A 26,347-nucleotide genomic window follows, 5' to 3' on the forward strand; every position below is an offset into this window, starting at 1 on the left:
AAAGAATTTAAGTCTGCATACAAAATATTTCATCATAAATTTAAATAGCACAAAAAGTGTGATTTCTGTTGTGTAGCATAATTCATTTAAATTACATAAATAAGAACATCTGAAAGCAGATTTGTGTCACTCTTCTTCCTCAACTCATGTTCAATGTTACCCCAATCCATTGAATATTATAATTTTATAAATGACATTCATACTTTTAATCTCTTGGATTAATATTGCTCTTGGCAATATTGAACGTTCTTTTTCATAGATTAAGTTAACCTTGTAATAATACAGTAATAATTGCATCACTAATCAAAAACATAATTGCATTTGCAAATTTTGATAAAATACAATTACCCAAAATTGAAAAAAAATGTGTTTGCAAATATTTATTTTCATGAGAAATATCATGAATATATATTTGGATTTTTTATTTCAGTTAATTAAATGTATCCATGGAAAGATATCACTTAATGCTAGAAAGCAAGAGGGTTAAGCATCATCTCTATTTCTACTTCTTAAAAAGAAAATGCTGAGACTTTTTGGTCATGTTAAGAGTAAATGAGACTAGAAACTGTGTCAGAAATTGTGCTGTATTAGTAAGGTCACTCAAATCTTTCAACTCACCCAAGTTATGTGCCAGTTCCTCACAATGATTTTTTATCAGAAATTTTAAAAATAACGCATCAAACAAAATTTATACTGAGTTTCTCCGATTTTGTTGAAGGGCAAAATTTTGGAAATTAATTCTCTCAACAGGGTTTGTTTACCCAGTCTGGTAGATTGCAAACATAGCCAAAATTCTCCAGTCCTCTGGTGTCTATGCCACCATGCAGATCTTCTGATTACATGGTGGAGTCAGTTTCCCCACTCCTGGAGGGTAGTCTGCTTTTCTGAGTAGCTTTGGCTAACGGAGAGTAGTTGCAATGACGTTGTTCAAGTTTTAAGCCTCTGAGAGGCAACATGGCTTTTTCATAACCTTGGGGATTTTCACAATCTCTCAGGAAAGTTGCCGTGTTAACAAGGCACAGCCTGTCACCCTTACCTCCAGCATATGATCTGGCATCTAGCCAAGTGCCCTACATGGGTGTGAAGTCCTCTTAGATCACCTAAACTGCCAAGCTCATATCATATACATAAGCAGACCAAGCCGAGATCAATCATGTCATGATCAGATCTGCAGTACTATCTTACAGACTTATGCAACGGTGACCTATTCAATTAACAGTTGTTGTTTTCAACTAATATGTTTGGAAGTGGTTTCTCATAAAAATGTTGGAATCACTCACTTTCTCTTTTGTTTGTTTGTTTATTTGTTTATATTGAGAGACACAGAGGGAGCGCGAGCAGGGTGGGGCAGAGAGAGGGAGAGAGAGACTCACAGGCAGGCTCTCTGCTCAGAGCAGTGCAGGATGCGGGGCTCAATCTCACAATGGTAAGATAATGACCTGAGCCAAAATTGAGTCAAACGCTTACACTGAACAACAAAATTAAGAAAATCACTGTGTTAATTTACAGAAAAAAAGATGCGAGCATGGAGTATAAAAGCTAAACATCTAAACATGTGGGTAAAAAATCAACACTTGTGGGTTAACAACTTTCAACAGACATGCTTCTCGACATTTCAGTGGAAAACAGGGAAGGGCATGGTGTATTTTAAAACATTATTTTCTGAGATCTCACTAGATTCAGTACTCATTAAACACTCTGCCAGGAAAAGGGGATTTGAGTTTCATAACACAATGTGGCTAGTATGTTTGAGGTCTTTCTAATGATTCAGTGTCAAGCTGTAAATTATGTAGGACTCGCTTAAGGAATCATACGCTGTGATGGATGTGGATGTTTCTGTGTGATCTGTGAATCAACGTGTGACCTTACGCATCTTTCCACAATGCCTGCACTTTTCCTAAACTTCACAAAAGCCATGTCCTAATTCTTTGCGGAAAAAAATAACCATCTTATGTATTTTCATGTCTTTCTTTTTAAGAGACAGCCAAAAAATGAATCTGGGATCACACAATGGAAGATAACTATGAATATTTCTCTCCAACCTCAATCAAATGGGAACATGGGCACGGGAAACTGCTCCGGTGTGACCGAGTTCATTCTCCTTGGATTCTCAGAAGCCCCTGAGTTGAGAGTCACCCTCTTCTCTGTGTTCCTTCTCATCTATGGAGTCACAGTGCTGGGCAACCTGGGCATGATGGCAGTGATTCAGGTCAGCTGTCACCTTCACACTCCCATGTACTTTTTCCTCAGCCACTTGTCCTTTGTGGACTTTTGCTACTCCACTGTCATCATGCCAAAGGTGCTGTCCAGTATCTTAAAAGAGGACAAAGCCATCTCCTTCCTGGGATGCATGGTGCAATTCTATTTCTTTTGTACCTATACAATCACTGAGGTCTTCCTTTTGGCTGTGACAGCCTATGACCGCTTTGTGGCCATCTGGAACCCACTGCTGTACACGGTCACCATGTCCCGGAATCTCTGTGTGGAGCTGGTGTCTTGTTGCTACCTGTGTGGGATGGTGTGTTCTCTGATCCAGTTGTGTTTAGCTCTTGAGATCCCGTCCTGCACATCAAATGTGATTGACCACTTCTTCTGCAATCTGCCCCCTCTCTTATCCCTTGCTTGCTCTGATGTCACTATGAATGAACTGCTGCTGTACATCGTGGCCACCTTCAATGAGATCACCACCATCGTGATCATCCTCACCTCCTACTTGCTAATTCTCATCACCATCCTGAGGATGCACTCTGCCGAGGGAAGGTGCAAAGCCTTTTCCACCTGTGCCTCCCACCTCACAGCCATCTTTGTCTTCCACGGAACAATCCTTTTCACTTACTGCCAGCCCAGTTCTGGCAACAGTATGGATACTGACAAGGTGACCACGGTGTTCTACACTGTAGTGATTCCCATGCTCAACCCCCTCATCTATAGCCTGTGGAACAAGGATGTGAAGGAAGCACTCAAGAAAGTGTTGGGATCTAGATTACCTTTTGAAAAACTATTTTCTTAACTAGACATCAGATATTTAATGAGGGGCTGGTTTTGGGTGGATGTGAATGAAAAGTAAAGTAGGTAAAAATTTTATGAGTTGGGGGACTATGCATGCTTTTTTGTTTTCCACTTGCTTGTCTTATTAAGCCATATATTATCTGTTTTATGGATGATTCAAATGCACCTGGTAATGTTGCTGTTTTCCCCAATCTCTAATTGCCTTGAGTGGGTTTGGGAGGCCTTGTTAGACTCTGTTTCTTGGCTTGAGAACAAATCAATATTTTTCTAACAAAGTGCACATAGAAAGACAAGTCGTTTCATCATCGTTAAAGCATGCAACCTTTTTCATTAGACTTTCATTTTTCTAGGGAATGCACACACATCTGTCTCATAACCTATGTATTTTAGTGAACATTTGGAGTAAATTTCTGTGTAATATTTTTAGTCATTTTTTAAATTATTTTTTCCATTGCCATATTATACTTTCAGAAGTTTTAAAGTTTCTTTTAAGGGTATTAAGAAGCACAAAGTTCCAGTCATAAAATTTAAGTCATGGGATGAAAAGTACAGCATAGGAAATACAGTCAATAATTTGTAATAATGTTGTGTGGTAACAGATGATAACCAAACCTACCATGGTGAGTCTTGTGTAATGTATAGAATTGTTGAATCATTATGTTGTACCCCTGAAAATAATATAACATTGTATGTCAAGTATACTTCGATAAAATAATAAGTTAAAAAAAACTGTCTCTTCTACAAAATAGAGACAATACTATAATTTTCTAATAAAATTTCCATGAAAATTAAATTATGTCTCTTAAATTCTTAGCATTATATACGATATATTATAAATGATTAATAAATTATTTGTTGATATTACTATGGTTATTTTTAGTTTTACCTTTTATTCTCCATTCTATATTTTAATCCTTGATTAGATAAGTAGATTATGTATCTGATGCCTTACTTTTCTTAAGTTTCTGTGTTCTTACTAATGTTTTCTTTTGCCTTATAATATTTTAGGCATTTACTTTTTTTTCAAATCTATTATATCCTAAACTTATTGATTGCATTGGTTTCCCATGGCTTCTGGGGAAAAAAAGAAAGAGGACTATAAATTTGGTGGCTTCAAACAATAGACTTTATCGTCTTATAGGTTGTGAGGGCAGAAATTTGACATCACTGTTACTGGGCCAAAATCAAAGTGCCAAGAAAGCCATATACCTTTAGGAGCTTCTTGGGGACAATGCTTTCCTCAACTCTTGCAGTTTCTGGTGGCCGCAAGCATTCTTTGACTTGGGGTTGTATTACTTCAACCTTCAAGGCTGGTATCTTCAATTATCTTTGCTCTCCATCTTTATTACTCGTGTGTGTGTGTGTGTGTGTGTGTGTGTGTATGAAAGAGACTGACTCTCTGAGGTCACCTGTGAAGGCATTTACAGCCCACTCAGGTAATCAGGGATAATCTCCTCATCTCAAAATCCTTAAACTAATCACATCTGCAAATGACCTTCTCCCAAACAAGGTGGCATTTGCAGGTCCCAGGGATTAGAGCTTGACATATTAAAAAAACGTCCATTTTCAAATTTAAGACATCCACCTTTTAAAGGCCAAAGTATAATGTACTTTTCCTGTGTTCCTACAATGTTAACACTCCCCTTGTTTTCTTACTTTCTTAAGATTTCATTTTATATTTGTTATTGACTATATTTTTATTGGACTTGCTGATTTAAACATAATATAGGTCTTTGTTGCTTAAGTGAAATAGGATGGAGCCAGTTTCAGATCCTGAAGAGTGATTTTGAGGAAGATGCTTAATCTTGCTTAACCTTGAGTCTCTCAAATATAAACCGAAGACAAGTTGCCTGACTCAGAGTTATCACTGAACTTAAACATAATAACAAAACTGCAAAGACCTGGCTCATAAAATGCACTCCTGATGTTTCTTAAAAAGATATCCTTGGGGCGCCTGGGTGGCGCAGTCGGTTAAGCGTCCGACTTCAGCCAGGTCACGATCTCGCGGTCGGTGAGTTCGAGCCCCGCGTCGGGCTCTGGGCTGATGGCTCGGAGCCTGGAGCCTGTTTCCGATTCTGTGTCTCCCTCGCTCTCTCTGCCCCTCCCCCGTTCATGCTCTGTCTCTCTCTGTCCCAAAAATAAATAAAAAACGTTGAAAAAAAAAAATTAAAAAAAAAAAAAAAGATATCCTTGAGGGTAAGAGTTACTTAGAAATATTCCAGTATTCCTGGCAAAGACAGCTACTCATTATTTCTTTTTAATTGATGAATAAATAATGACCAAGAATGGAGTTATATATTGTGCATATGATAAAAATATGGCTCTATATTGCTTTTTAAATGTTGTAAATGGAGTGAGATTTCCCACCTCACCCATGAGACTTGGGTTTTAAGACAAAGGTAAGAGAAAAACATCTTTCACCTTTGGTCTTCCAACCAGAACAGGGTTTCTCCACGTTGGCACTATTGGCCTTTCTCTCTAGATAATTCTGTGCTATAGGGGTCTGGTCTGTATATTATGGGATGTTTTGCAGCATCCCTGACCTCTACTCATTGGCTACCTTTACCACCCTTCCCTACCTTTGTGATAGGCAAAAAGTCTCCCGACATTTTCCAATTTCACCTAGAGAGACAGCCACTTGAGCCAGGAGTCACGGGACTAGCAGGCTTCAGTATGTAAGAGCTCCAGTCTCTTCAGAGGGACCCTCGATATTGAGCTTTTGTGTGTTTAAAAAGCTTTTTTGGTTAGCCAGAAGCTCACATTTTACCCAGTTACTACTCTGATCTCTCTTCAGAATCTGCAATGTTCCTTTCAGAGACCTTGGGTTTTAGGGTCTCAGAGACACAGAATAGCTTTAATCCGGGCTTGAATAGTTACTGGTCTCCATATCCTACTAAGACACAAGCGCAATTTTCATATGGAGAGGCTGATTGTTTCGTTTTATGAAAGAAAGAAACAAAGAAACAAAGAAATAAAGAAAGTCTCATTTACATTCAGCTTCACAAAAAAATTTAAATATCAGGTTTCTTTTTCCCTCCCAAGGTTACTTCATAGATAACATCCACAATTGTCTGGGAATAATTGAGAAACACTGAGTGTTCCTCAAATATCTGAAAAGCAACTACACAAAAGTTTCTTTTCTATTTCTTTAAGTGGTTTTGTTTTATTTATATAATCTGATCGCTCTCTTACTTGCAAACTATAGGAGTTGATATGCAGTTCTCATTCTCTTACTATTTGCATCTCAATTTTCTGGTGGGGACCCAAACTCTCCTATTCTTAGTTGGCCTCTGACTTTGCAAGGTTGACTTGCAACTCTCTTGGGAGCTTTTCAGGTATAATTTGAGGCCAGCGCCATTATTTGGAGGGCAGGGAGAGACCAGAAGGAAAAGGCAGGTCACTCCAGGTTGATAGGTACCAGTTTTAATAAGCAAAGGGAATTTATATATGAAGCTTGTCTTGGGCAGTAGCAAGACAAAATGGATCCCCGCACCCACCCACCAAATCTTAAAAGTTTATAAAAAGATCCTAACTGGGTTCAGTCACATATACCATGCAGGTGTTCTTAACAACACATCACTAACTCAAGGCTAGGTCCTTGGAGCAGCCTCTGGGAGTGGGAAAGGCAGGCAAGACATACATTTCAAGGACAAGGGAGGGGGTGAGGAGCCTCTGAGTATCTGAATCTAACTCATCAGTCACTCAGCAGTCATGTTTTTTGTTGTTGTTTTTAATTAATTAATTAATTAACTAAAATTAATTAATTAAAATTAATTAACTAATTAATTAATATCCAAGTTTGTTAGCATATAATGCAATAATGATTTCAGAAGTAGATTCCAGTGATTCATTCCCTATGTATAACACCCAGTGCTCATCCCAAGTGTCTTCCTTAATGCCCTTTGCCCATTCAGCCCATCCCCCCCCACCCACAACTCCTCCAGCAACCCTCAGTTTGTTCTCTGTATTTAAAAGTCTCTTATGTTCTGTCCCCTCCTTGTTTTTATATTATTTTTGCTTCCCTTCCTTTATGTTCATCTGTAATGTATCTTAAATTCCATGTATGAGTGAAGTCATATGATATTTGTCTTTCTCTGACTAATTTCCCTTAACATAATACCCTCTAGTTCCATCCACTCAGTTGCAAATGGCAAGATTTCATTCATTCATTCCCGAGTAATACTCCATTGCATATATATACCACATCTTTATCCATTCATCCATCGATGGGCATTTGGGCTCTTTCCATACTTTGGCTATTGTCGATAGCACTGCTATAAACTTTGGGACTCATGTGCCCCTTTGAAACAGCACACCTGTATCCATTGGATAAATACCTAGTAGTGCAATTGCTGGGTCATAGGGTAGTTCTATTTTTAACTTTTTGAGGAAACTCCATACTGTTTTACCAAGTGGCTGTACCAGTTTGCATTCCCACCAGCAGTGCAAAAAAAGTCCTCTTTCTCCGAGTCCTTGCCAACATCTGTTGTTGCCTGAGTTGTTAATTTTAGCCATTCTGACTGGCGTGAGGTGGTATCTTATTGTGGTTTTAATTGTGGTATTTCCCTAATGATGAGTGATGTTGAGCATTTTTTCATGTGTCTGTTAGCCATCGGGATGTCTTCTTTGGAGAAGTGTCTGTTCATATCGTTTGCCCATTTCTTCACTGATTATTTGTTTTGTAAGTGTTAAGTTTGATAAGTGTATTGGATATTTCATTTGTGAATATCTTCTCCCATTTCATAGGTTGCCTTTTACTTTTGCTGATTGTTTCCTTTGCTGTGCAGAAGCTTTCACATCTTTTTGATGATGTTCCCCAGCATTCAGCCAATGGGATTTGAGGAAGTGTTAGTGGCCAGTAATCAAGAGATGCAGTGACTGGTTTCTGAGTGGATTGGTTCGAGTGAGTGGTTAGTGAGCTAATAACTTAACTGAGGTTCTGTTAGAAATGGAGCTTCTTTTTGTTGATATAAATCTTCTGGGCATATAGAAGTTCAAAGCTGCTTATAGTTCTCTTTGCCAAAATACCAAGATGTATATATACAGATCTAGCCTTATCTTTCTTCATGAGGCAACACATTCTTTCTAAATCCAATTTTCAGGTCTACAATTATGCCGCACACTTTCCAAACTTTGTGTAATTGTTTATGTTGTTTCTTTTGTCATCTCTTATTCACTATTCTGTAATTGACAAAATTCTTAAATGTGCAGTTCAAGTTATCTTTCTTCTTTCTGTTTTGTACCCAAAACACTGTCTGGTACACATATTTACAGAGTAGATATATTTATTAAAGAAAGATTCTCTGAGCTATTCTGGCCTTGGATGGCCAGAATCTCACTTGCACATAGATGCACACTTAGCACATATCAGAGTCATTAACTTCAGTCATAATTGGTTTTCCACTGACATTTGACTTTAAGGTCTTCTAATTTTCAACAGCTAGATAGAAATATTCTTGCTTCTTTCCAGTTATTCTTGCTTCACATAGAATAATACTCTGATAGCTGTTTGATAAATTGCTTTGAGCTGGTTAAATCAGACGAAAAATAACATATTCTAATTTTATATAATAATCTATCATTTCATTGGGGCGCCTGGGTGGCTCAGTCGGTTGAGCACCTGACTTTGGCTCAGGTTACGATCTCGCAGTCTAAGAGTTCGAGCCCCGCGTCTGGCTCTGTGCTGACAGCTCAGAGCCTGGAGCCTGCTTTGGATTCTGTGTCTCCTTCTCTCTCTGCCCCCAACCCCCCCCTCCCCTGGTCATGCTCTGTCTCCCTCTGTCAAAAATAAATAAACATTAAAAAAATTAAAAAAATAATAATCTACCATTTCAAAACTAAAAAATATAGTTTTCTTTGAGACATCTTCAAGTTACAGAAAAACACATTACATCATTTCATTTTGTGTTTTTGAGTTAAACAATTCCTCAGTAGAACTGTTTAATTGCTCACATATCTTTTCCCACTGGGATTTGGATATCAGAGTGTGTGTTCCTGGGATCCTAAATGAGATCTGAAAGCTAATCTCAGAAGACTCAAGGCAAAATATAAAAGGTGTTGCATTATCCTAAGGAAACACTGCCTTCCTAAGGGAGGCCCAGATTTCTTATATGGACATAAAAGGCCTGTACACATGGATTATGGAAAATCTTGCAATGGATTGTTTTTTTAATATTGTCAAACTTTCCATAACTGTCAAAGCTGATTTTTCCAGTGAAAAATGAACTGATGCTGACAACAGAGTAGTAAGGTAAATGAAAGAAAGACAGTGATCTGGTAAGTGTTCTTCACATAATCTTGGGACATCAGAGTTGGGCAGGATTTCAAGTGCTCATCTTCATAAAATCGTTTATTTTACACACAGAGAACTGATCTTTTGAGAAGACACATGCCTATAATTTTTTAAATGTTTTATTTATTTTTGAGACAGAAAGACACAGAGTATGAACAGGGAAGGGGCAGAGAGACAGGGAGACACAGAATCCGAAGCAGGCTCCAGACTCTGAACTGTCAGCACAGAGCCTGATGCGGGCCTGAACCCCACGAACTGTGAGAACCTGAGCCAAAGTCGGATGCTGAACTGACTGAGCCACCGAGGTGCCCAGAGAAGACACATGCTTAGAATAACACAGGTTTTATTTCTCAAGGTATTTCCAGCAAAAGCAACATTACCACCACCACCAACAACAAAAAAATCACATTTAATAAATGATATTCTTAAGACAATCTTCAGCATTATTGGACTCTGATTAGAAATCTAACTATAAACACAGCTCTCATTGCTTCTTTTTTTTTTTTTAAGTTGAGCAGACTGAAGTATAAATTGAGGCTAACGCATTTGTAGGTCATACTATTTATTCTATCCTGTAGTCATGTGTTCATACGAACAATTGTCAACACACAGGTGACAGGACTGGTGTAGGATTAGGGGAGTGGCTTTGAGGCAACAGAAAAATGCTTTACAAAGTTAGTGACTAGCGCTCAATATACAGCTTTGTCTGTCAGAATATACTATTTTACTAAACTCTTTTCGAAGCCCCCAATTTCATCCTCACCTACCAATTGCATTGAAGAGCAGATTTTTTGGTTCCTCTTTGGATGCTTCTGACTCTTTTATATCTTCTATTCCTTTCCCCTTCTATTGTTCCATTTGAAATTTATATTTCCTTTCCTGAAAGTCTTTTTAATCTGAAAGTATATAACATCCTTGAAAGATCATTGTAAGAAAATATTCTCTATAAAAATTAATTTCTTCATTACCTTTGATTCTGTGATTAGAAATAAAGGATTTGGTGGCAAAAAAGTCCAGCAAAAAGTGGTTCTTCTCCGTGGCTCAGACCCCCAAGCTTATTTTAGCATTGGCCTTAAAGATGAGCCTCTTTTTTTCATGCCTACTTTTTGGTAGTCTTTCTTCATGGATACCAAAAAGGGCATGACATAACAAAGAAGCATTTCATCCACGTTTGCCTTTCTAGCCACTGGCTCTAATTTTATCCCTTTTGCCTTCACAGTGGTGGCCATTGTTCCACTTTTAGGTCAATTGACAATCTTATCTCTCATATTTGTAGACAGGAACAGATGAGCTGTCATTCAATGAGAGTTGATATTTTCTAAGGAGGATGCCATATGTATTTCAGGAAGGGAGAACTCCAAAGAGTTGACTAGTAGCTCAGAGATAGCACTTTCTCCAATTAACACTTTTTTTTTTAAAGCAAAGTGTTTGGAGTGAGATACAGTATATGAGATAAAAATGGGAATATATGTGAACACTGAAGGTATGTCAATGCTGAGCTTGTAGGGGACAAGGAATATTTAAGTGTAGGAAGAAGACTACATAACACAAAATCTATTTTATACAGGTAATTCTTACAGTGGTTTATGAATTCATTTTGTAGCGTGTTTGAAAGTAGAATGGGAATTGATCAGAGAAAATGAGGCCAATTAAGAAGTTCAACTGAGGAAAGTGAGGGATGACATTACATAATGGAGTATCAATGATGATAAGAAGGAAATGTTTCTGGGGCACCTGGGTGGCTCAGTCGGTTGAGCATCCAAATTTGGCTCAGGTCGTGAGCCCATGGTCCATTCGTTTGAGCCCTGCATCCAGCTCAGCGCTGACAGCTCAGAGCCTGGAACCTTCTTCAGATTCTGTGTCTAGTCCTCTCTCTGCCCCTCCGCCACTCGCCCTCTGTCTCTGTCTCTCTCTCAAAAGTAAATAAACATTAAATTGTATTTTTAAAAAAAGAAGGAAACATTGGATATTTGCCACGTTTTGCAGATTGTATCAATGGTTCTTCTTTGGCTTTGGGTAAGAGGAGGTATCTTACTTGGACTAGCAGTGGAAGTGGCAGATATATATTCAAGACAGGAATCATAGAATAGTCATACGTTGTAGGAAACAATAGTAATTAAATATAGTTTTTGGCATACTGAAATGTACATGTGACTCTTTGTTAGGTCACTCTGAGTCGGACAGATGCCCATGTGAAAGTTATCACTGTCTACTCGGTACTGTAAGGAAAGGCACAGAATTATGTTGGGAGAGTGTACATAGCGAGGAGAGAAGTAGATTGAGAAGGAAGCCCTAGGAAAGTGCCACTGTGCATGACGGAGGCTGAATAGGGGCAAATTGACATTAGGAATGAAATCAAGAGAGGCGTACAAAAGCCAAGAGAGGAAGGTATTTTAAGATGAAAGGAGAGGTTGGGGCACCTGGGCAGCTCAGCAGGTTGATGTCTGCCATTAGGTCAGGTCGTGATATCACAGTTTGTGAGTTTAAGCCCTGCATCAGGCTCTCTGCTGTCAGTGCAGAGCCCACTTCAGATCCTCTGTCCCCCTCGCTCTCTACCCCTCCCCCACTCACACTCTATCAAAAATGAATAAACGTGATTTAAAAAAAGAAGAAAGGAGATGTCAAAGCTATTACATGAAATAGAGAAATAAATTTCATTACCTACTGAAAAATCTTTGACTTTGACGAATAGGACGTAGTTTGGAATTGAAACAAAAAGGTTTTTAAGTCATTGGGATAAAAATCCTATGTGAGTAGGCTGAAGTGAGAAAGTAGAAACCAGTGTAGACGCTTATAAGAAAACCTTGAAATAAGATGAAAGAAAATAAATGGAAGTAGATACAGAGTAATGTTTTTAAAGGTGACATTGACTTCAATGTTATGTGCTGCAAGGTTATGAAGGAAAGGTTAGTAGTAATGGTATAAGTATCTTAATTGATGCAGACATCAGAACTGGGTGCACAGTTGAAGGGATTAACCTCAGAAAATGTGAGGGCATGATATTCCACGAAAGGAAAAGAAAGGAGAGAGGAAGCCATCGATGAATCCAAATGCTTATATCATGACTTGATGAGAAAGTTGAGCATATACTTTCTTGCTATTGGATCTTTTTCTCTACAAGACAGAAATCATTTTCTGGTAGTGAGAAGAAGAGACCCAAAAAGAGAATGAGACCTAAAAAGAATTATGAAGGTTTGCAATAGAGATTAAATGAAGGAAATAACTGTATGCTATGAAAAGTTAAACAACAATTTTATGAATTATATATACATATATGTAAATATAACTTAAAATCGTGACTTTTAGCTTAACACCTTCCAGTTCCATCCACGTTGTTGCAAATGTCAGGATTTCAGTCTTTCTCATTGCCAAGTAGTATTCCATTGTTTATATGTCCCACATCTTCTTCATCCATTCATCAGTTGATGGGCTTTTAGGCTCTTTTCATAATTTGGCTATTGTTCAAAGTGCTGCTATAAACATTAGGGTACATATGCCCCTATGAGTCAGCACTCCTGTAGCCTTTGGATAAATTCCTAGTAGTGCTATTGCTGGGTCATACGGTAGATCTCTTTTCAATTTTTTGAGGAGGCTCCACACTGTTTTCCAGAGTGGCTGCACCAGTTTGCATTCCCACCAATGATGCAAGAGGGTTCCTGTTTCTCCACATCCCTGCCAAAATCTGTTGTTTCCTGAGATGTTAATTTTATCCACTCTGACTAGTGTGAGGTGGTATCTTAATGTGGTTTTGATTTGTATTTCCCTGATGATGAGTGATGTTGAACATCTTTTCATGTGTCTGTTGGCTATGTGGATGTCTTCTTTGGAAAAGATTATTATTTTTTTCAGTCAGAGAAAGACAGATATCATATGTTTTCACTCCTATGTGGAATCTGAGAAACTTAACAGAAGACCATGAGGGAAGGGAAGGAGAAAAAATAGTTCCAAACAGAGAGGGACAAAAACCATAAGAGACTCTTAAATACAGAGAACAAACTGAGGGTTTATGGCCAGGGGGATTGAAGGAGTGGGGAAAATGGATAGTGGGCATTGAGGAGGGCACTTGCTGGGATAAGCACTGGGTGTTGTACGTAAGCGATGAATCATGGGAATCTACCCCCAAAACCAAGAACATACCGTATACCCGGTATGTTAGCTAACTTGATGATATATTAACAAATTGTGACTTTTATACAAATATAAAATGAAACTTTCAGTGATTTTACTTCATCATTCATTCCCTAAGCTGTTCTAATTGGTATAAAAGATAATGCAAAGAATTATAGATCAAGAATTCATTATTAAGCAGGGCTTTTAAGATGAACATGGCTGTTATATATAAAGTGATGAATCACTGAATTCTACTCCTGAACATTTTACCATGTATATTAACTAACTAGAACTTAAATTAAAACTTGAAAAAAATTCACAAATAAATATACAAATAGACTAAAAACTGGCTATTTCCATAGAAGAGAGGGAAATCCATTATCTCTACACTCGACAAAATGCACATGTCCGTAGACAAGTATTGTGTTGCTATCAGTTCTCTGCGACTTACAGATTTCTAAACTAGAGTAAGGTCGGTCAAAGGCAAAAAGATAGAAAGGTAAGGAGAGTGATCCTTTTTTCAACATCTTTTACAATTATTCCTGGCAGAGGGCATGGACACATTCCTGGGTATCATTATCATATTCTCTGGATTGAATTTAATAAATCTGTAGGCATGAGAATTCCTCTAGCTATGTTCTGTAGCTTGAATTCCAGAAAAGGAAAACAGACATCTGGATCGACTCAGAATTGCCAGGCTGCCAGATTTAGAACCGTGAAGGAACAAGATGGTGAGGATACGGAGACTGTGGAAGGAAATTCACTTAACACTTACAATTTGATTATAAGGCACTATCACTGTCATGTCATAGGGGATGAACTGAAGCTCAGTGGTTAAGTGGCCTGACCAAGGTCTCACAACTTCTGAGAGACAGAGCTGGGATTCAGTCACTTGTATGATTAACGCAGAACCTTTCTTCTTTATATCTTATCAGCGGATGTCGAACAACTCTTTGGAGTTTTTTTGTTCCTCAGAGGGGCAGCCACAGCTCAAGGTAAGGAACAGAAGTTCTGCTAATCTTCTCATAGAAGGCTTCGGCTGGAACGGCAATGCTATCTGTTGTGAAAAGAAAAAAAAAAACACAACACAAACGGGAACAGAGGCTATCCATTCAATTTGCTTTATACCCACGTGGTTTAGCCACTATTACTTGACATTGGTGGAAGATGAGGGAGTCGAAGAATGTACAGCTCAACAACTGATTTGATGGCGGTGCCCTTAAATACAGAAAACAATAGCTTTACGTGATAGAAGTGGCAGAGTGTTGATTTAATTAAGAAATTGAAAATCTGCATGTTTGAAATGTATAATACCCTATATCTGTGTGTGTGTATATATATATATATATATATATATATATACATACAGATATATATATACAGATATATATATATATGTATATATATACAGATATATATATCATATATATATATATCTGTATATATATATATATCATATATATATATCTGAAATGTATATACCCTACCTTAGCTGTAGATATGCCCATGTGTTACCAAGACATGGATTTAGATAACAGTGGATTTAGAATAACTCTTCTATTTGTTTTGTCTGGTTTTTTTTTGTTATTGTTGTTATTTTTAGTGAATGTTGAAGTTATTAATATTGCCATCATTATTACTTGTGCCACAACTGCAGAGGTCCGGGGCACTGCAGAGGATGGAATTGGAGAACCTCACTGTGAAGACTGAGTTCTTTCTCTTGGGATTTAGTGAGCATCCAGAACTCTGGAGGGTTCTTTTTGCTGTGTTCCTTTTTATCTACTCTGTTACCTTAATGGGGAACCTAGGGATGATGTCATTAATCATGACCAGTTCCCATTTGCACACCCCTATGTACTTTTTCCTCTGCATACTGTCCTTCGTAGATGTATGCTACTCCTCCGTCATTGCCCCCAAATTACTTGCAGACTTGGTTTCCGAGAAAAAGACCATTTCTTACAAGGGCTGTGCTGCACAGTTATATTTTTTCTGTTCTTTGGTTGACACAGAATCTTTCCTCTTGGCTGCCATGGCTTATGACCGGTACATAGCCATCTGCAACCCACTGCTTTATACTGTAATTATGTCCAAGAGGCTTTGCTGCCAGCTTGCGATTGGAGCATTTTGGGGAGGTACCATGAGCTCAATTATTCACACTACAAATACCTTCCATCTGTCTTTCTGCTCCAGAGAAATTAACCATTTCTTCTGCGATATCTCCCCACTCTTCTCTCTGTCCTGCACTGACACTTACATGCATGACATTGTTCTGGTAGTTTTTGCTGGTTTAGTGGAAGCTATCTGTCTTCTAACAGTTCTTCTCTCTTATGTCTGCATCATAGCAGCCATTCTTAAAACAGGCTCTGCTGAAGGAAGAAGAAAAGGGTTCTCCACTTGTGCCTCCCATCTGACTGTGGTCACTATTTACCATGGTACCCTCATTTTTATTTACTTGCGCCCCAGCGCTGGTCATTCGCTGGATATTGACAAAGTGACCTCTGTGTTCTATACATTGATTATACCTATGTTGAATCCCTTAATTTACAGTCTGAGGAACAAAGATGTCAAAAATGCCTTTAGGAAAGTGATCAGCCGAAAATTGCTTTCTTAAGAAAGAATGAAATTGAGCCTGATGACTTTTTCAACAATGTCTGTTCTTTGACCTTTGGTTCTCACTGTTGGGAAAGTCAGTTTGATATGGATATTTCCCAAATCTGTGGGTAATGAGGCCTCAACTACAAAATAAGGCCAGAGCCTAACATCAGAGCCAAGCCCAGTCACATCACTTGTATTATGTCTATCTCTTTATTATTTTAAAGTTAAAACTTTTAATATGTATTCAAGGAGTAGATTTACCCTTCACATAATATCCTATATTTCATATTCTTACTCCTTTTCCCTCCAATCCTAAATTTTATAACAATTATTCTCAACATTGGATAAGCCATTAAATGTCACAACCCTCTTTTTCTGAAAGAAACTAAATCCAATTTACTGAGACTATTTTTCAATTAATTTTTATTCCCATGTAAATGTGTGCATTGCAGCTTAGCTATCTAATTGTATTCACTCTAAAAAAAATCTTCTCCAATTTTAACTCCTATATGATTTTTTCCTGATATCTCCTTCAATTACAGATGATAAGTCACATCATAAACCTCATTAGAATTTTAAGTGTGCTTCCTTTGAGACTCTCAGAATTTTCTATATGACATTGTAGCTGTCTCTGTGTATTTTATCCCTCTACTAGACTTACTCATTTATTATTGTTCCTTATTTGATGCCTTGCCTCTTTATCACAGCATTTTCCCCAATATAGATACTGAGTAAATGTTCATGAAGTCAACATGAGTACATTTGCTATTGGTTGTTTTTTATTTAGATTATACACCTATGGATAGGCAGAAACTATTTCTCTTGCAGTATTTTTTTTTTCCTTCTCCAGAGGGCTACTATAAACACACATGACTGTTTCAAGATATTGTTAAGCATGGTGGCTTATTAAAAAACAGTTTGCAAATATCCACAAAGTTAACGTCTGGCTCATAAACTATTTCCTCGAGAATGTATGGTCTGAAATCTCTTGACTGGTAAGCAGAGAGCTGAAGTTCCTGAAGGAGGCTATTCTCTGAGAGCCAGAGATGGGATCAGAAGCCAACAAATGGTGAGATCTTAGTTAGGTGGGCTGCTGGGACTTGGCTTTTAGACAAGGTGTGGCAGAAAGTTGAAAATAGTGTTAAACCCAAGGTGAGGTTGAACAGTGGGAGAGAGGGTCAGTTAGACAGGAAAGCCTTCTGACAGTGAAAATGCAGTCTGGGTTACAAGCAAGGATCACAGTTACATTTACTACAGTGGAAAGGATCTTTGCAAGAGGGTTTTTGTCCATACAGCTCAGTGGTGAGGCCTGCGAAGGCCTCCCACTAATGGTGAGGAAGGGCTCTGGGCAATGTGGGTTGTCAGTAGGGAAGAATGGACTGGAAGCTTGATCACAATGAGAAACAAACACTTCATCCTAAATACTGAGCAGACAATGTTCACCACAGTGTACAGGTTCATCACAGGAAATGCATATTGGTTCTTTTGTCATTAAGTGTATGTTGCCTCATAAACTGTCCTCCCCCCGCACAGAGGGTAGGGAGAGACTGAAGAAAAAGGCAGACTGCTCCAGACTGCTAGCTGGAATGTTTAATGAACTGACTTACAAGGCTTGTCTTGGGCAGCCCCAAGAGGAGTAGATTGCCACTCCTGTGCTCCAGGATCTTAAAAGTTTATACAGAAGCCTTAACTAGGCTCAGTCATGTAAACCATCTGGGGGCCCTCAACACCACATTGATCTTTAAGTCTATGTCCTTGGAAGAGTTCAAACTGTGGGAATACTGGGCAGAATGTATATTCCAAGGACAAGGGAAAGGTGAAGAGCCTCTGATTCAGACCGCAGGTCAACCAGCGATCACATTCTCTCCACCACCTCCTCCAACAATGTCCCATTTCATCCTTGGCCCTTGGGATGGGGCCACGGGGCATAACACAAAATGGGGTATCCTGGGACTAATTACCTAAACTCGTTTCTTGGCACTGTGGGGTTTGAGACTCGGATCAGAAATATAGTTTCAGGCATCTGGCCTGGACGTGGGAATAGTGTGGCCAGCCTGGGGAGTCATGAAGAAATCTTTGCTCGGGAGTGAAGGCAACATTAGGAAAAATAAGCCCCAAGGTGGCTGGATAGACAGTTCCAAATAGGACCTGCAGCTGTGATGTGCAGCTGGAACCTGAATGACCGGGTGAGCCGGCCCTAAAGGGAATAAAGATGGACACCATTTCATGATAGGATGCCATGAATGATACCATCTTCTCTTTCGGCACCAGGTTTTAGTTCCTGAGAGGGAGCCGGTTGACTCTGAATGGTCTTAGAAACTCCCTATCGTCCTCAGATAAATAGATATATACCTGGTTATAAAAATATCTATGTCTATATATATATTTATTTACATGTATGTGGCTTTAATATTTACATGCACGTGGCTTTAATATTTATATGGTTTATATGTTATATAAACATAAATATGTTTATATGTTTTGTATGTATATTTGTATATATGTATATAAATATGTTTATATGTTTTATATGTATATTTATACGTATATGTTTATATGTTTTATGTTTATATGTTATATATGTATGGGTATACACATATATGTATATATACACATATATAACATATAAATATTAAAGCCACATACATGTAAATATTAAAACCACATCAGGGAGATGAAGAACCTGAGTAACAAACTAATAATCTGTGGTCACACAGCTGACAAGTAAATGACAGTATATAGATGTGAACCAGGTCTGTCTCACTCTGAATTCCAGTTCTTATCTTAACACCTGTCTCCTCTTTACCGTTTTTTAAAAAAATGAAAATAAAACACAAACAAAAACAAAATCCTCATTTCCTGTCCATGTGTAAAGGGTATTAAATTAAAGTCATCTTTAAATGAAACCATAAAGAAGAACAAAAAAATATCTTATTCTGACACACATATGTGAAAGCTGGCCAGGAAATCTAATTTCATGTGACATGAATAAGTTTAATTTTTATAGATAGGAATATATGTAATATGTTTTTCACTAAAGTACATTGTGATGGGAAGGAATTTGGACAATGATGGAGAGGTACTGATATATGACATATTTTAAACAACAAATAAATTATTTGAGATTGCAAAGTGAAATGGTCAATAGATAATGAAATACTTTGATTTGTCTTAAAAGTCCATCCAGTCAGGAATGCAAAACTAATAACCTGCTAATAATTTCACCTTTTCAATGTGTTATATATTTTTTTGATTTTTTAATGTTTTGTTTATTTTTGAGAGAAAGACAGAGAATGAGTGGGGAAGAGGCAGAGAGAGAGGGAAACACAGAATCAGAAACAGGTTCCAGGCTCTCAGCTGTCAGCACAGAGCTCACAGGGGCCCGAACTCCCAAACCCTGAGATCATGACCTGAGCGGAAGTTGGACGCCCAACCGACTGAGCCACCCAGGCGCCTCTAAATGTGTTATTTAATGCTTATGATATTTTGAGATACACTCAGCCAATTTTGTACACTAAAGGAATGAATATATATAAAACAGGAAGAAGATTTAAATGAAAAAACCTGTAAAACCATGGCCCTCTCCTCCTGGAACCAGAAAAAGGTGCTTCTGTAATTCCTTCTTGACAATAACCTAAAATAAAATGAATCTTGAGCAACACTCCTTACGTTTTTCATAAGTGGATTAAGTCTTAATTGACGGCAGTGTAAACAACACATGCAACTAATTAGGTTTTTGGCAAAGGACATAAGATTACCTGACATCCAGCTACCAGCAATGACCATTATTAAAACTGTGTTTATTTGTTTCACAGATAAACAGACAGCCAAAATCGTCAATTATTACAAATAGAATTCTATGTAAATTTTACTGCGCCCTTTGTTTTTTGTTTTTTTTTTTTTTCATTGAACACATGATTAGGTCATTAAATCTTACTTTCAGCTTAAACTGTATCAATTAGGCATTTTAGTTTTTTTAAAAATTTATTATAATAATGCTATGAACACATTAAGAAAGACGGAGTCCTCTTTCCAGTGGCCTTTGGATAAGGTATAGGTCCTTGTCCAACTGTCATTTGTACATTTTCTGTAAAGTTGTCAGCAACACCAGCTCTGTTCTCCAGAGTGAGGGCAGGAAGGGGAATGAACAAGCTGATGTGCACTGGGAGATGCGGTGTATAACCGGAGCACCTGGTCCTGGGGGTGTCTGCTTAAATAACCAGGCCAGAATGAAGAGGAACAGATGGTCCAAAAAAAGATTTTTACATCCCATGATCCGTATCCCTGATGGATATTTCAGCCTAGGCCAAAAAAAAAAAAAAAAAAAGTTTGTGAAGATTTAATCTCAGATGAACATACTAGAATAATATTAGCAAAGCAAGTGTGTGTGTGTGTGTGTGTGTGTGTGTGTGTGAATTTACAAAGTCTCCTTGCATCAGCTTTGCAGGGGACACTCATTCATTAATTTAATAAATGTTTTAAATGGCATCTGGAGCTGAGCTTTGTAAATAACAGAGTAGAACTCTTGGTGAACAATCCTGGAAAGGGTATTGCATTCACAGAACTTTGAGCTGGGGCAGGATATTTTTAATTTATTCTTATATATTTACTTACTACCGAAATACTTGTGAGTGCCATGATGGAACATTTATAGGGTGATACCAGTCCACAGGAAGGGTGCAAACAAACCCAACTTAACTCACAGACATTCCGCTCTGGCTGAACAAGTTTATTGAACTCATCACTTACAAAATACTATAATCTTAAGGAGTTATGTTTAACCTGCACGAGGAGAGTAGTTTGCAGGGGCACCCCCATGAACAGAGAAAGCGGGTATAAAAAGATCCTTTTTGCAAACCAGCCATAACCTAGTATTACTCTTTCTTAGTCTGAGAAGAAGGCTAAGATCAATAATGACTCCCCACACTCAATTTAGGTACAATGATAAACGATAGAAAACATCTAGAAGGTTGTATTGGTGAGACTATAGGAATCTATGCCAAAGGATCTGAACTTCAGCTCTCAGAATCTTTTAAAAAATACTTTTTGGTGAAAAATCCAACTTCAAGTACTGATTATTTTTTTCAGGGCACCTTTCACATCCTTATTCCGTAAGCTGTAGATCAGTGGGTTTAACATTGGGATGACGACCGTGTAGAACACAGAGGCCATTTTGTCCGTGTCCATAGAGTAACTGGAGCTGGGTCGGAAATACATGAACAGGAGTGTGCCGTGAAATATGGCCACTGCGGTCAAGTGGGAGGCACATGTAGAAAAGGCTTTGCGTCTCCCTTCCGCTGAGTTCATTCTGAGGATGGTCATTATGATGTAGGTGTAGGAGAGGAGGACGGTGATGACGCTGCACCCCACCACACAACCAATGAAAGTGAACATCACTATCTCGTTTATAGATGTATCCGAAGACGAGAGGGACAGCAAGGGTGGGATGTCACAGAAAAAGTGATTGATGATATTGGAATTGCAGAATGCCAATCGAAACGTGCAACCGGTGTGGATCGCCGAATCCACAAATCCCACGATGTAGGCAAGGGCCACGAGCTGGATGCAGATTCTCCTGGACATGGTGATTGTATACAGAAGTGGATTACAGATGGCTGCATACCGGTCGTAAGCCATGACAGCCAACATGAGACACTCCACATCTGCGAAGGCCCCGAAAAAATACAGCTGAATTGCACACGAGTTGTATGGAATCTTCTTTTGCTCAGCTAGGAAGCCAGCCAGCATCTTGGGAGAGACAGTGGAGGAGTAGCAGACATCACAGAAAGACAGGTTGCTCAGGAAATAATACATGGGTGTGTGGAGCCTGCAGTCCAGTTTGATCAGCAGGATCATCCCTAGATTGGCAATCATGGTTATGGCATAAACCAGCAGAAAGAACACAAAGAGCCCCTGCTGCACATCTTTTCTTCCAGTAAGTCCTAGGAGTATGAAGTCCGTCATCACAGAGCAGTTCTCAACAGCCATCGCTGAGATCTGGGAATCCCTGGTTGTGAAAGAAGGAAATGGAACCACGATTAACATCATTCTATTATCTTAGTAGTTAAACTGCTGGTCCTTTCTATTTTTCTGTATTCAGGAAAAGAGATGAGCAGTGCCGGGACTGTTTAGGTTAAACAGACTATCCTGGAAATATATACATACCCATACCAATCGATTACATGATAGTGATAATAATATTGCCTGCATTTCAACAGCACTGTGAAGAATTTGTAGCACACTTTTCATCCAAATTAAATCATGCTATTTCCACACCACCTATGTAGTTTTTATGATAACTTTTGCTACGTCTAGCTTATAGGTTGGAAACCATATCCTCGTAGTTTGAGGCAATAATTCTCACAATAATCCAGGTATTCTCATAAGGTAGCTGTTTTTGTTAAATTTTGCCAACATGAGTTATGTCCTGTAATAGAGAAGCATAATTAAGTAAGAGGTGCAGGTGATGAATATATTCCTTTGTTTTCCCTCATCATCCAAGAAAGTGGAGTGGACAGAGGTCTGGTAGTTTCCTGGATATGACGTTCTCCCACAACCCCATTAATTCTATGTTCTATCCAGTCTCAATAAACAAGAGGTAGAGATAGTTTGTTCCAGGACCCACTGGAGCAAGGCAGATGGTGGTTGCTGGACAATATGGTGGAAGGGTCTCCATGAGCGCTACGGCAGAGTGGATAGACAGGAGTATACTGAGGCTAACCCCGCTCTCCTCAGACAATTGCTCTTGCTCAGGAGAGAGTAGGAAGAATTTGGGGGACCAAACTGTAGGGATGCTGGATGCTGATCACAGGGACAGGGCAGCAAGAAAGGGAAAATGGTTTAGTGTGTGAGTCCATCTGCCTTAATTTACTATAATCAACAAGATCTATTCACCAACAGATCAGATGCATAAGTCACATGGTAAAAGTACTCATAAATTCACAGTCTCCAACCTCAGATAGACTCATTTCTGAATTGCACCCACAACCTAATTTTCTAGAAAGTGTAATATTATTTTATTGTTTTCACTGAATGCTCTTGCACAGAATATCTCTGAAATCTGCCTCTCTTTGCTTTAAAAAAGTTGGTGGTGGGGCGCCTGGGTGGCTTAGTTGGTTAAGCGTCTGCCTTCAACTCAGGTCATGATCTCGCAGTTCATGGGTTCGAGCCCAGCGTCGGTCTCTGTGCTGACAGCTCAGAGCCTGGAGCCTGCCTCAGATTCTGTGTCCCCCTCTCGCTCTGCCTCTCTGCCCTTCTGACGTTCTGTCTCTGAATAATAATAATAAATAAACATTAAAAAAAAAGTTGGTGGTCTTTGGGAGGCCAGCGGAAATCTGTGTCCCACAGTTGTATTTTACCCAACGAATGATGTTTGTGCAGTATCATAAGTGACCTCTTGTATTCCATGAGGACATAAGAATAATGGAGATGAAAGACAGAAAATGAATATCTGAATAATGATCTAGTGTTCAATGTGCATATTTCCAAACTGTTGGCCTCACCTCCTTTAAATACCTGTCCCTGTGGACGTATCAGTTAAAATTGTCTTCCTTTAACAACGAGTATATTTTTTTAAAAATACAAAGTGACAGTAAGAGATTTAAAATAATAAAAAAATGTCCAACTAGCTTGAGAGTCCACGTTCCCATTTTATTGTCGCCCTTGCTATCTGTGTATTTATGCATTTAAGATACATTGATCCAAGTAACTAAAGTTAAAATATTTCATATTCTCCTTTGGTTTTATCACATGCTTTCAGTTGAAGAGGATAAAAAGCTAAACAAATCTAAAGTATAAATTAAAAAAAAAAATATATATATATATATCAGTACCTTCCCCAGAATTACGGACTCTGTTGTACACAGCTCTGTCTGCAGGAGGTTCAGCAAGCATTGTCTCCTGAATGAGCCAGATTATATAGTCATCTCTGTATCTGGTCCCTGGGTGTTGAACACTTGGCCTCTAAGGAATAAGTCACTTAAAAAATGACATCATTTATCATCTGATATTTCATATAGGCTGCGTGACTGAAAAATACAGACTTCTAAAAAAAGTTCCTTTTGTTCCTCTCTATTCTTACTCCTCAATGGTATACTTAATTAGCAATAGTAAAATGACTCCAGTCAATGGGAATTCCTTATTTCAAGTTTACTACTCTTCATAGAAGCATTTTGTTTAATTCCATAATTTACAAACAAATACCTGCTCACATTTATACATTATAATGTGTATGTGTACACATTATACATATATACATTTACACACATCTACGGACACTCTTCCATAAAAATATTCATAAAATAAAAGTTGTTGTAAAAATAGCCAAACAAAAAAATAAACAAACAAAAAAACCTGCCATAATCTCACTGCCTAGGGAAAAGTAGATTTCATTGTCTATATTATTGGATATGTAATTTTTAAACAAAAATGGCATCAGAACATACATTATATATAACAAAAGTATTATGAATAGAGGCAACGCATTTCTTTCTATTAATGGACATTAATGTATTAAAAGGCATTTTTTCCTTTTTACCTTAGTCAGATTTATATTGTTTAGTTATCAACGCATAGTATGATATATTTCATGTATTAATACGTATCCCCGGTTGTCTTTAACAACTTATAATATGACACAGAAATTGGGGTGCATGGGTGGCTTAGTCAGTTAAGTGTCCAACTTCAGCTCAGGTCATGATCTCACAGCTCCAGAGTTTGACCCCCACGTCAGGCTCTGTGCTGACAGCTCAGAACCTGAAAACTGCTTTGGATTCTGTGTCTCCCTCTCTCTCTGCCCCTACCCCTCTAGTGCTCTGTCTCTCTGTCTCTCAAAGATAAATAAACATTAAAAAAAATTTAAAAAAGAAGAAATTGAAACCCAGAGGGAATAAGTAAACTTCTATAGTCCCATAGTCATTGAATTTCATTGAATCCATAGGGTTTGCTCACTATAGGTTCCTCGATATAATGCAATGAAGCAAAGCTATCTTAAGGATAACTCTCTTAAGTACTCTTACAGAATGCTGTAGTGTCTTTATGTTAAAGTGACTCTTGAAAACGTACAAATTAATGATGCACAGACTTCTAGCTTTCTGAGAGAGCTGAGAGACCATTAAAGTCTCAATTATCCACCAAGGTAGGATCCAAAGACGGATGATTGAGAGCAGGAGGGTTACTACGTTGGAGGTAATCTGGTTTATTTATATTAGCTGGGTACTTGATCATTATTAGCATTGATGTGAAGAGAAAGTGATGTGGCAGGTGGCTTCATTGCACAATTGCAGGAAGCAAATAAGAAAGAAAGAAATTGGTTACCCTGGAACTTATATAACATGGTAGCTTTGGTGGATAATCTCTGTATTGTGATTGAACAACATTTTATCACGTGTGAACAAATCATTGCTGTACACATACGAGCATAGGTCGATGTGTTTTTTAAACGACCACTGCTAATTGATATTCCATAAAATGTAAAATAATCATATGTATCACCTGTATTTCTTGAGTCTTAACATCGCTAATTTGATGGCCACACAATCTGCAAGTCCAAAATTTGTGTAATCAGGCAAAAAAAGCAAGATGTGCATGGCATCTACCAGATTGTACGTGTCAGGGCTTCAGGTAGTTTCATATTTCTTCTGAAACCTCACCCGGAGGAAACAGAAACATAGGTTTGGCTCTTATGACTATTTTTTACTTGTTTTATTTGTTGTTATGGAGTTTCCCCTTGCTTTCCATAAAGCCAGACTACTCTTGAGGCAAAAATTCAATAAAATCAGTGTGTTTTTAATTTTTGGAAAAGTGATTCTAGTGACAATTGTTAATGCTTCTTCTGAACGTATTGCTACTCTTTGCGTGATATTTCCAACACTGAAACACCAAATGTACTCCTCTGGGACGTGTTGTTGACACAAATCTTAAACCACCTAAGGAATTGCCAATAACTTGCCATCCGATGAACTCAGGAAAATGACGCATTTGTGTTACGTGGGCACTTTACTACTGTTCTCTATATCTCTGATGCATATTTGGAGGTTGACGTGGAGCACCCTCAGTCACCTCTCCTGAGTCCTCTCCATGCTCATTTTCCTGGCAGGTGCTTCCCTGTCTGCAGGGAGGTCAGATCTCCTCAGACTACATTCTGTTCATACGGGTGCCAAGCTTGAACTTCATAAACATGGCCGTCCCTCCGGACTATGTAGTCTAATCCCAGTCCCCTTTAGGTGGGGAGCATGCGTGGCAATATACTGCACAAAATTGAAAAATATAAATTAATTCCCGAAGCAATTTGTTTGTTAAGAGAGAACAGCTTTCTAGAATTATGAAGGGAAAGACTGAAGG

The 26,347-nt window shown here is 38.3% G+C and overlaps 3 protein-coding genes across 3 annotated transcripts; 2 read left to right on the forward strand and 1 right to left on the reverse strand.

Annotated features, from left to right (window-relative positions):
- Positions 1 to 2,059: 2,059 nt before the first annotated feature.
- LOC122201311 (olfactory receptor 5L1-like) lies at positions 2,060 to 3,010 on the forward strand. The gene has a single exon (XM_042907194.1). The coding sequence runs from the start codon at positions 2,060 to 2,062 to the stop codon at positions 3,008 to 3,010; it is 951 nt and encodes a 316-aa protein (XP_042763128.1).
- Positions 3,011 to 15,068: 12,058 nt separating this feature from the next.
- Positions 15,069 to 16,022, forward strand: LOC122200841 (olfactory receptor 5I1-like). The gene has a single exon (XM_042906618.1). The coding sequence runs from the start codon at positions 15,090 to 15,092 to the stop codon at positions 16,020 to 16,022; it is 933 nt and encodes a 310-aa protein (XP_042762552.1). The 5' UTR covers positions 15,069 to 15,089.
- Positions 16,023 to 20,229: 4,207 nt separating this feature from the next.
- LOC122199980 (olfactory receptor 5W2-like) lies at positions 20,230 to 21,994 on the reverse strand. Its single transcript, XM_042905380.1, has 2 exons — positions 21,100 to 21,994; positions 20,230 to 20,307 (listed from the first exon to the last, which is right to left on the reverse strand). Exons 1-2 carry the CDS (start codon positions 21,992 to 21,994, stop codon positions 20,303 to 20,305), a joined length of 900 nt encoding a protein of 299 aa, XP_042761314.1. The 3' UTR covers positions 20,230 to 20,302.
- Between the last annotated feature and the right edge of the window lie 4,353 nt (positions 21,995 to 26,347).

The sequence above is a fragment of the Panthera leo genome, chromosome D1, assembly GCF_018350215.1.
Source record: "Panthera leo isolate Ple1 chromosome D1, P.leo_Ple1_pat1.1, whole genome shotgun sequence".
NCBI lineage: Eukaryota > Metazoa > Chordata > Mammalia > Carnivora > Felidae > Panthera > Panthera leo.